This window comes from Eurytemora carolleeae, unplaced genomic scaffold (genome assembly GCF_000591075.1).
Source record: "Eurytemora carolleeae unplaced genomic scaffold, Eaff_2.0 scaffold1191, whole genome shotgun sequence".
NCBI classification, from domain to species: Eukaryota; Metazoa; Arthropoda; class Copepoda; order Calanoida; family Temoridae; genus Eurytemora; species Eurytemora carolleeae.
In genome coordinates, this window is record NW_019397217.1 from 8,339 (window position 1) to 20,107 (window position 11,769).

General features: G+C 35.0%; 1 protein-coding gene across 2 annotated transcripts in view; it reads left to right on the forward strand.

Moving 5' to 3' along the window:
- Window positions 1–11,769, forward strand: part of LOC111712809 (uncharacterized) — a 25,616-nt gene that overhangs the window by 2,975 nt on the left and 10,872 nt on the right. Inside the window, exons 2-4 of one of the 2 annotated variants that reach the window (XM_023487535.1) lie at window positions 2,915–4,348; window positions 5,069–5,279; window positions 8,822–8,891. In XM_023487535.1, coding sequence (XP_023343303.1) covers window positions 2,915–4,348; window positions 5,069–5,279; window positions 8,822–8,891 — 1,715 coding nt within the window. The remainder of the gene's footprint in view (window positions 1–2,914; window positions 4,349–5,068; window positions 5,280–8,821; window positions 8,892–11,769) is intronic. The other variant, XM_023487536.1, reaches the window with a different exon arrangement.

The window sequence follows — 11,769 nt, forward strand, 5'->3', positions numbered from 1 at the left end:
AGGGTTAAATAGGGTTAAAACTATTAGGTAACCATGGATTAAGGGGATAGGGTTAAATAGGGTTAAAACTATATGGTAACCATGGATTAAGGGGATAGGGTTAAATAGGGTTAAAACTATTAGGTAACCATGGATTAAGGGGATAGGGTTAAATAGGGTTAAAACTGAAAGGTATCCATGGATAAAGGGGCTAGGGTTAAATAGGGTCAAATAGGGTTAAACTAAAAAGGTAAACATGGATAAAGGGGATAGGGTTAAACAAGGTTAAACTAAAAAGGTATCCATGAATAAAGGGGCTAGGGTTAAATAGGGTTAAACTAAAAAGGTAAACATGGAGACTGGGGGATATAGGGTTTAGATTTCAATAGATTGTGCTTTTGGTAGATTGTGATTTTGGTAGATTGTGATTTTGGTAGATTGTGATTTTGGTAGATTGTGATTTTGGTAGATTGTGATTTTGGTAGGTTTTTTCTCAGCAAACAATTCCAAATGAATGTATTCAGCCTTCTCTTTATCTCATTCTCCTCTTTAGTTTATCCTTCTTTTTATCTCCTCCTTCTCTTTCATCTCATCCTTCTCTTTAACTCCTCCTTCTCTTTGTCTCATCCTTCTCTTTATCTCATCCTTCTCTTTATCTCATCCTTCTCTTTATCTCATCCTTCTCTTTATCTCATCCTTCTCTTTATCTCATCCTTCTCTTTATCTCATCCTTCTTTTTTTTCTCCCCAATGAGATCTTTTTCTAAACACACTTTGTTATTAGATAGCTTTTAAGATTAAAGACGATGAGTAAGTCGTCTCTCATGTTTACTAAAGCACCCTGCATTTCTCTCTCCCTGGTCCTCAACCAAAATCTTTTTATCCCCAATAATAGTAATTGGTAGAGGAGTAGACAAGTAGACAAGTAGTGTCAATCTTTAGCCAAGAATCAGCTAAACGAGGGGAGGGCTGGTAAAGGGATGGGGTTCCAGGGGCGCAAAAAAAGGGTGGTTGAAAGGGGGTGGGAGGCGGGATAGAAAAATTTTTATTTTCTTTTTCTAATTTTTCAATGATTCTAATTGCAAAGTGGTAGAAATTTGTTTTATTTTATTTTATTTTTGTCCTGGGATAAATCAAAAAGATTGATTCAAGATTTCTCAAAAACTACTAGATTCACTGATTTGTCTTATTTCCCTTCTTCAAAGTGTTAAAAGTATGAACCTTGGATTTTGAGGAACCTAGCATGGCGCTCTGGGATGATTTTGGGCATAACGAAGTTTTCCATAATTTTTTTTATAGACGGGACTGTAAACGTTATTTCAAATAACCCTCGATTCAAAGATGGCAATGCCCAATTCACAACGGTACCATTTAGACATCTATCAAAACAATGCATAATGTGGAAGATATTGTTGTTTTCTAGGTTTAAAAGTGTTTAACTCTAATAATTACTTCATGCAGTAGAAATGCGCAAGTCAATTTCGTTGAGACACCATCAGTTAGAAATAATCAGTTTTTAAATTATAAACACGGATATATAATTCATACCTAATCAGAGAAAGCTTTTTATTGTATCTCTGTGAATCGGGCATTGCCATCTTTGCACGAATGGTCATTTGAAATTAAGCTTCCAACCCCTTTAAATGTTATTCTTACACTTATTCAAAACTATTTTTTTTTCAAGGCTATGACTGTTTTTCGAAAAAATCATTTTTTTCAAAAAAAAACTTTAATAAACTATAGGTTTTAAAAAAATATATTTATATATATATTGAAAAATACCAAGAATTGTTGGATGCAAAGCAGAGGTTTTCTTATTTTGACGGATCAGCAATTCTTTATTACAAGGTTTTTTACTCCTATTGCTGGAAAATTTATTCGAAGTCCTCTCAACGACTTTTTGCTCTTAAATATTTCTCTCTAAAAGGAATGTTAGCGAAAAATAGAATGGTTAATCCATATCATTAAATCTTAAATAATGAATAAAATGGCACTCTTAATTTCATTTCTTTAATACTTTTCTTTTTAAAATAAAATCTTAACATACAAAATTTTCTCCACATATTTGTCATTAATCACAGAAATCAATTTGTATCAGTTAAACTTTTTGTAGCCCTGGACATGTACAGTTTAAAACTGCAACAATATTGTTTTTTTTTGCTTAAGATTGAATTTTGGTTTACACTGAGTGCACAGAGATTAAGACTCGACCATTAGCAATATCAAAAGAGATTATTGCCATATTTCAAAATTCACATATTATCAACATTTTACTCTTTTGATTATTCAACATTTAAAGGGACTGGAGGTGTAAGTTAAAGTGATTAGAGATTCATGTGCCAGAGAGAAGAAATTAAATCTACAGAATTCGATACTTTTTAAGAACTGAAAACAAAGATATTTTCCCCATTACTTCTCAAAATAAAAAGGAAACCATTGTAACTCGATAGAATTGGGAGGTCACTTAGATTTACGCCGACAGCCCCTTTAAGCAGCTTAAACCATTCCTGATACGGAGAATTAATGTTGACAGTCTATTATCTTGGCTATAATGAACATTTCTGCTTAGTAAAAAATGGTTTTCATGTATGTACTGGCTTAAACCCATTTTTACTTCGACTAGGGTTGTTTATGCATTACACTTATTGTTTGATAGTCTTTGTGTTCTGTACTATTTCTTGGATTAAATTGGCAGAAGAAATGTTCTGCTGTCTGAATAAAGATTTACTAAAAAAAATTTGATATACTGTTGATAAAATACCTTTACAGATTTTGAGTGTCAGAGTAAAAATTTGTCATGTTTGACCATTTCGTTTTTATTTTACATTTGATGAAATGTTTTTTTTTTAAATATTATAAGCGCCACACATTATACATTTCAATTTTTTCTCTCTCAAAATGTCTTACATATTTTAACTAACATGTCTAAATTTTAGGTCCTCGATAACCCCTCTTCTGAATGGTGATGGGCCTCCCGCTTCGACTGAGGTTGAGTGTTTTCATCCAAGCCGAGGAGAAAATACACCAACAATGGAGGACCCAAAACCGCCCCTTGAGGAACCCCAACCACAAACCAGTTTGGATCTATCACAAAGGGGGGTTGATGGTTACCAACCTTGTCTAGACTTATCACAAGCTAATGGTCCTTATCATAGATTGGACCCCGACGGTCATCCTCACAGACTTGACTCTGACGGTCATCTTTCAAGACTAGACTCTGTTGCTCATCCTCACAGATTGGACTCCGATGAGCAAACTATCGATCTGTCTTATCCGAGTTCTGAGCGCCAACCTGACCTAGATTATTCTCAGCATAATGACCGGAAGTACGCCAAGCTTAAATATGATTATAATCCAGGTGATGTTCAGAATCATCCGGAGGTTGACCGGCACATGACAGCCTCACCCAGCTTACCAAATAGAAGTGAACACAATCTTTATAATTACGAGGAGAGAAATCCCAGAGACGTTTCTGAACACAAAGACACCGCTAGAGAGAGAGATATGTCTCCGAACTCTGAATCTCACTCCGCTAGGGAGGGTAGAGAGCCCCCCCTCCCTCACATCTCTCATATACCCTACTCCTGTGATCCTAGTCAGGAGGAAGGGGATCTAGAACCTCCTCAGCATTCAATAAGGTTTCCTATTCCTAGACCTGGAGAATATGATTCTCATCCTCAGAACCTTCATCAATCACCTCCAGTTCCTCATCTTCATCATTCTCCACAGAGTCTTCATCTATCCCCAGCTCACACTGGTAGTAATGTCAGTCAATCTCCTGCTCACCCTCTCAACCTTCATCAATCTCCGGCGCATCCCATCCCTAGTCCTAATTCAGAGAACTCGTTTCAGAGAACTCCTTACCATCCTCCCCCTGATCAGAGTGTGGACTCCCACCTCCAGGGACTCCAGTACTCCATGGGATCCCAGTACTCCCCGTATAATCATCATTATTTCAACAATGCAAACAGTTACGGACAGAACTTCATGTCGTCGCATGGATTTCCTCACAACTTTTCCTCCGAGGTTAGATCCATGATGGGGTCCCACGAGATGTACATGAACCAGAGTAGGATGCAGGATCCTCATGCTCCTCCCAGTTTTAAACCTGAGTTCGGACACCCCGGTATCCTGGGAGGACTAGGAGGAAACCATCCTTCCCCCCGCCAGGATCCTTACAGCTTCTCCAACTCTGATGATGATGTGTGCTCACCCAACCGAACCCCTGCCCCCTACAGTATGGGGTTCTCCAGCATGCCAATGCCCTTGATTACCCCTAAGGCTAAAAAGCCCCGGAAACCTAGAAAACCCCGGAGCCCTAAGCCTGATGCTTTGTTACCTATGCAGTTGAAAGAAGAGGACTCACGCAGGTACGACCAGTTCAAAATAAAACATGATTTCTGCTCATATAGCTTAACCCTAACCTTTAATAACAGGATGAGGACGTTTTCATAGAGAAAAATTGCTGTTTATTTAATCACGTTTTCTAATTTAAAATAGCAAAAAAGACTATAATAAGCACAAAAAAGTGTACAAGACATTTTTTTATTCTTGTTTTTCCAATTTAAAATTACCAATTTTACGAAATATTAGAAGAAAAAAAGCCATATGTCATATGCGTTGACTTGTAATTTTGGTTTATTTTTTTCTTTCTTCATTACTAATATTATTATTATTAAAAATATAAGAATAAACTTTTCAATTTGTTAATGCAGAGAGAGAGGATGAGAATAAAAGAATATTGTTCAGATATTTTCAAAGAACATTTACAATTAAAAATGTTATTATTTAAAAAAGAATTCGCAGAGAATGTTGACGTAGTTTTAAGAATTAAATGCCCTATTTACGTGGAACCAATTTAACATAAAAAATTTAAGATTTTATATTCGTTTTCAATTTCAAATTGCGGTTTTACAACAAAATTGACTTAATTGCGGATTCATGTCGCTAAGAAATTGGAAGAATTTATTTATTTAAAAGATAGAAATTCTCTTTGCTACCAAGATAAAGTCAGGTGCCTGAATGCATTGAACATGGATGGTCAGTTAAAATACCGTCGGTGGTACCTTTAACAGAGATTTTATTTTCAGTAGTGATCTTGATCAATCGTTTGACGACGACTGTGATGGAAAGCTGGTGATAGCTGAGCATGATGATGATCTGGAGCTGAAGGATGATGACCTGGATGGGAAGGAAAAGAAGCCCCGGAGAAAACACAACCGGTTCAATGGATTAGCTGAGGAGGAAGTCATGAAAAGACTTCTTCCTGATTTAATCTGTCCAAACCTAGATATCCTTATTGTAAGTATTTATCCTTTACTGCTTCCTACTTATTCTTTGTATCCCCTTGTCCTATATACTCCTTGTATTCCCTTGTCCTCTCCTGTATACTCCTTGTATTCCCTTGTCCTCTCCTGTATACTCCTTGTATTCCCTTGTCCTATATACTCCTTGTATTCCCTTATCCTCTCCTGTATACTCCTTGTATTCCCTTGTCCTATAATACTCCTTGTATTCCCTTGTCTTATATACTCCTTGTATTCCCTATCCTCTCCTATATACTCCTTGTATTCCCTTGTCCTCTCCTGTATACTCCTTGTATTCCCTTGTCCTTTATATTCCTTGTATTCCCTTGTCCTCTCTTGTATACTTCTTGTAATCCCTTGTCTTATATACTGCTAGTATTCCCTGTCCTCTACAATATACTCCTTGTAATCCCTTGTTCATATACTACTTGTGTTCCCTGTCCTCTCCTATATACTCCTTGTATTCCCTGTCCTCTCCTATATACTCCTTGCATTCCCTGTCCTCTTCTAGAAACTCCTTATATTCCCTTGTCTATATACTCCTTGTAATTCCTGTCCTCTCCTATATATTCCTTGTATTCCCTTGTCCTCTCCTATTTACTCCTTGTATTCCCTTGTCCTCTCGTATATACTCCTTGTATTCCCTTGTCCTATATATTCCTTGTATTCCCTTCTCCTATATACTCCTTGTAATGCTTGTCCTCTCCTATAGACTCCTTTTATTCCCTTGTCCTATATACTCCTTGTATTCCCTGTCCTCTCCTATATACTCCTTGTATTCCTTTGTCCTATATACTCCTTGTATTCCCTGTCCTCTCCTACACCCCCCCCATACTTCTCATATTACATTATATTAGAGGGAAGGCTAGGGTTCTGTCTAATCTAGTTCTTCTAGTTTGCAACACTGGCGAATTCATAGAATTATTGAACATGTTGTACAGTAAAATGCTAAAATAGAACACCAACATTTTTTAAAATCAATGGTTTAAACATCACGAATTTCTATATCTTTGTTTACAAACAAGTGTACTGCAGTTTCTGAATATAAAGAGTGATGTTAACTACGCTTTAAACATTCCTTTCTTTCAAAAATAAATACAAAGGATAAGATTTTTGAGTCACTTTCCCTACATTTTTATTCAGTCACTTTCCCTACATTTTTATTCAGATACTTTCCCTACATTTTTATTCAGTCACTTTCCCTACATTTTTATTCAGTCACTTTCCCTGCATTTTTATTCAGTCACTTTACCTACATTTTTATTCAGTCACTTTCCCTTCAGTTTCATTCAGTCACTTTCCCTTCATTTTTATTCAGTCACTTTCCCTACATTTTTATTCAGTCACTTTCCCTACATTTTTATTCCGTCACTTTCCCTACATTTTTATTCAGTCACTTTCCCTACATTTTTATTCAGTCAATTTCCCTACATTTTTATTCAGTCACTTTACCTACATTTTTTTCCCCTCCAGTTGTAAACTTGGATTTATTTCTTTGCATTCATTTAAATACAATATTCCAGGCAGAATTTAAATATTTTTCCTTTTTATCAATATATGGTAAATAATGAAAGTCGTCTTTACAGTCTCAACCTTTGTGGGTAACCCTTTATATAGAATTAGCAATATTTCTGTTTGGAATAAGAACACATCTTGGCTATTTTCTTGCTCGTTTGAGCCACAACTACTCGTCGCTTGAATAAAAAGCTGTCTATTTTTTTTTGATGAATAAACATTAGCCTTTCTTAAAATAATAAGGTTTAAATGGAACTATTTTGAATTTATATAATACCTTTTAGATAATAAATGTACATATACTGGCATAGTATTTATCAATTGATATCATTATTATACAATTATTTTTTCATATCAAACCCCCAGGCCCCCCCCCTTATTTTCAAATGATTACGCCCCTGATTTCCCTAGTGTGCTGATTGTGCAGTCGTCTTGGTCTCAGATTTAATCTGACAGAGATTTCCTCCCCCTGTCAACCTTTCAGTTCCTTCAGGGGCGTAGCCAACCTTTCAGTTCCTTCAGGGGCGTAATCAACCTTTCAGTTCTTTCAGGGCTGTAGTCAACCTTTCAGTTCTTTAAAGGGTGTAGTCTACCTTTCAGTTCCTTGAAGGGTTTAGTCTACCTTTCCGTTCCTTGAAGGGTATAGTCTACCTTTCAGTTCCTTCAAGGGCGTGGTCTATCTTACAGTTTCTTCCGGGGTGTAGTCTACCTTTCAGTTCCTTGAAGGGTTTAGTCTACCTTTCAGTTACTTGAAGGGTGTAGGTTACCTTTCAGTTCCTTGAAGGGTTTAGTCTACCTTTCAGTTCCTTGAAGGGTGTAGTCTGCCTATCAATTCCTTGAAGGGTATAGTCAACTTTTCAGTTCCTTGAAGGGTGTAGTCAACCTTCCAGTTCCTTCAGGGGTGTAGTCAACCTTTCAGTTTCTTCAGTGGTGTAGTCTACCTTTCAGCTCCTTCAGGGGTGTAGTCTACCTTTCCGTTCCTTTAAGGGTGTAGTCTACCTTTCAGTTCCTTTAGGGGTGTAGTCAACTTTTCAGTTCCTTGAAGGGTGTATTTAACCTTTCAGTTCCTTGAAGGGTGTAGTCAACCTTCCAGTTCCTTCAGGGGTGTAGTCAACCTTTCAGTTCCTTCAGGGGTGTAGTCTACCTTTCAGCTCCTGCAGGGGTGTAGTCTACCTTTCCGTTCCTTTAAGGGTGTAGTCTACTTTTCAGTTTCTTCAGGGGTGTAGTTTTCCTTTCAGTTCCTTGAAGGGTTTAGTCTACCTTTCAGTTACTTGTAGGGTGTAGTTTACCTTTCAGTTCCTTCGGGGGGGTGGTCTACCTTACAGTTTCTTCCGGGGTGTAGTCTACCTTTCAGTTACTTTAAGGGTGTAGTCTACCTTTCAGTTTCTTCAGGGGTATAGTCTACATTTCAGTTCCTTGAAAGGTTTAGTCTACCTTTCAGTTCATTCAAGGGTGTAGTCAACCTTTCAGCTCCTTCAGGAGTTTAGCCTACATTTCAGTTCCTTGAAGGGTTTAGTCAACCTTTCAGTTGCTTGAAGGGTGTAGTCTACCTTTCAGTTCCTTCAGGGGTATAGGCTACCTTTTCAGCTCCTTCAGGGGCGTAGTCAACCTTTCAGTTCCTTGAAGGGTGCAGTCTACCTTTCAGTTCCTTCAGGGGTATAGTCTACCTTTTAGTCCTTCAGGGGCGTAGTCAACCTTTCAGTTCCTTTAGGGGTGTAGTCAACCTTTCAGTTCCTTAAAGGGTGTAGTCTACCTTTCAGTTCCTTCAGGGGTATAGTCTACCTTTTAGGTCCTTCAGGGGCGTAGTCAACCTTTCAGTTCCTTTAGGGGTGTAGTCAACCTTTCAATTCCTTGAAGGGTGTAGTCTACCTTTCAGTTCCTGCCCTGGCATCTTTTCATAAAAAATGTTTTAATAGTTTAGCTGTTAAACCAGTTTGTACTAAACATTAATTATACTTTATACAATAACTTTACAAATTCTTCAAATATTTTTTTTAAGTTGATGAAAAATATGATGTTTAGGTTGGTATAAACCCTGGTCTATATGCAGCCTTCAAGCAGCATCATTACGCAGGACCAGGAAATCATTTCTGTAAGTTTTTTAAAATTATAATTTTTAAAAAAGATTTTTAGATCAATAAAACATAAAATAAAACAGGTTGAATCTTGTTCAATCTAAGTAATGTATTTACATTTAATTACATGATTCAAACAATTTGTACTATAACTTGATATTTAGAAAATATTAGGTTATTGATAATTACATAAAATTGATGAAGAAATTAGAATATATTGTTCGGCGTTCCAAATATATCATTTTTTCGACACAAATTATCTACAATTAAGAAGTAATGACATGTTTTAAGAAAAAAGGTTTTAACTATGTTCCTTTAAAGTTGATAAAATTCTTGAAATTAAGTTTTTCTTTCAAATCCTTTTTTAAAATGTTAACCATTACCTCGACTTTAACTTGGTAATTTTTTTTAAACGAAAACTTCTTTTTTTCTTCTGAAACTTGAAAGTCAAGCCGTGTTAAAATATCAGAAAATTCAGCGATGAACATTTCTATAAAAATTATCAATTTTATAAATAACTCGCAGAAAAATGTTCATAAAATTTTTCTTAGGATATTTACTTAAATGACTTTTTTAATTGAACTGTAATTATCACTAAAAAGTAAATTGGAAGATCTTTTATGATAATAAAAACTAAATCGTAAAAACCCCTACCTTCCTACTCTCTAAAAGAAAATAGAAGAAAATAGAAGAAAATAGAAGAAAATAAAATAAAGCCAAAGGGGTGAGAGATGAGAGGTGGGAGGGATGAGAGGGGGAAGGACAGGATGAGACGGGGAAGGTAAGGTAGCACAATGTAGCTGACTAAACCTAAATTATTGAAAGATGTGCCGAGTAAGCTGTATAATCTGGTTTACCAGAAATCAATATTATTTAACAGATTAAATTCAAAATTTTTACAAAGGTTTATATCAGACATAGTACAAGGTTAAAGTACTTTGTAAATTGTATTCTGTACTAAATGTGTGTGTACTCTACAGTACTTAACCATGTAATAGGTACTAGGATGTGTAGTGTACTAGCTAGTACTGAAGAACCAGGTACTGGATGAATATATTAATGTGTACTGCTGTGTACTAGAGTACTAAACCAGGTACTGGATGAATATATATATGTGTACTACTGTGTACTAGAGTACTAAACCAGGTACTTGAGGAATATATTAATGTGTACTGCTGTGTACTAGAGTACTAAACCAGGCACTGGAAGAATATATGAATGTGTACTGCTGTGTACTAGAGTACTAAACCTGGTACTGGATGAATATATATATGTGTACTACTGTGTACTAGAGTACTAAACCAGGTACTTGAGGAATATATTAATGTGTACTGCTGTGTACTAGAGTACTAAACCAGGCACTGGAAGAATATATATNCATAGATATATATAATATATATATACAATATATATATAATAACAGAGATATATATAATATGTATATACAATATATATATTAACATAGATATATATATACAGAGTTACCCACACAGGATCACACTATAAATCAGACTGTCTCATTTTTTCTAAATATTTTTCAGTAGACCATTAAACAAAAGATAAAATCTAACCTTCAAATTACTTTAACAATCTGAATTGGTTAAAAGTGTTCTCTATCTGTAGCATAATGTACAACTCTAAAGGAGGAAATATGTTACGAGGTTTGTTTTTATAGAATCAGTCCTATAAAATAGAAATATTTTGAAAAGAAAATATTACATAATTCGTGAAAATCAAAAGACAAAGTATGTCTAAGAAAAGAAATTAAAAAATATATTATTTGTCAATTTAAGAGTAATATTCTAGATTTGAACTGCTAAAAATAAAACTAGACGAGAAATTTGGGGAGTTTACGAAACATGAATGGTTGACCGACAGATCTGAAGTTTTAGGGAAGAGGGGGGGGGGGGGTGTTGAGAATAAATAAAGGATTATAAAAAGTTTTGCAAAAACTAAATGAGGAAATTTTATTATTAGTATATTAATGCGTGTATACAATGCACATATATTATATATGAATAAAAAAATATAAAACCATTTGAAAAGCAGTAAAGCAGTTGCAGTATCATATTTAATATACAGAAATAAATAATTCACACAAAATTATAATTTACTTTGGACAGCACCTTTTTCAAAAAATATTATTTTTATATGTAGTACATACCCCTTAAAGAAATTTGAAGAAAAGAACATTTTGTGTACACTGTACAGGGGTAGAGAAATTTAAAATTTAAATCAAAGATTAAACATCCCTGGATAAACATTCAAGTCCTAGTATCAAGTTTGTGCATAGTTCAGGCCTTTCATTCCTTTATCCAACATGTGGTCTAAGCCTGTATCTGCAGGGTGTCCATGGATTAAAGCCACTAGATTAATTCTTAAGTTTCTAAGTAACACCCTTTTACCTTAAAACTTACAATACTAAAAACACAGTATTTGTTAAAAAAAATCTTTTTTTGGTTTTTGAGGATTAAGAAATTTTCTGTTAAAAATCTAGATTTATTTTCTTATTATTTGTATCACCCTGTATTATATAAAGCCATCTTTCCAGTTCCACAAGTGCTCTGCAGGAATACTTTGTCAGTAGCCTTACTTAATACTTATACTCAAGGTGTTAAACTTTAGTGCAATTTGCAAACCAAATATGCTTTTCAAGCTATCCCATGCTTTTGTATAGAAAAACAAGAAAAACATATTTAGTTTTTTTTCTCTAAATATGAAGAAAAATGTTTCACTTTTTCATAATACAAATAAAGACAGTTTTTAAACATCACATTTTTTTGGTCTTTTTCTCTAAGCAACAAGTATTTTTAACATAGACACGTGTAGAGTGTAGAGTGTAGAGTTTAAAGTGTAGAGTGTAGAGTGTAGAGTGTAGAGTGTAGAGTGTAGAGT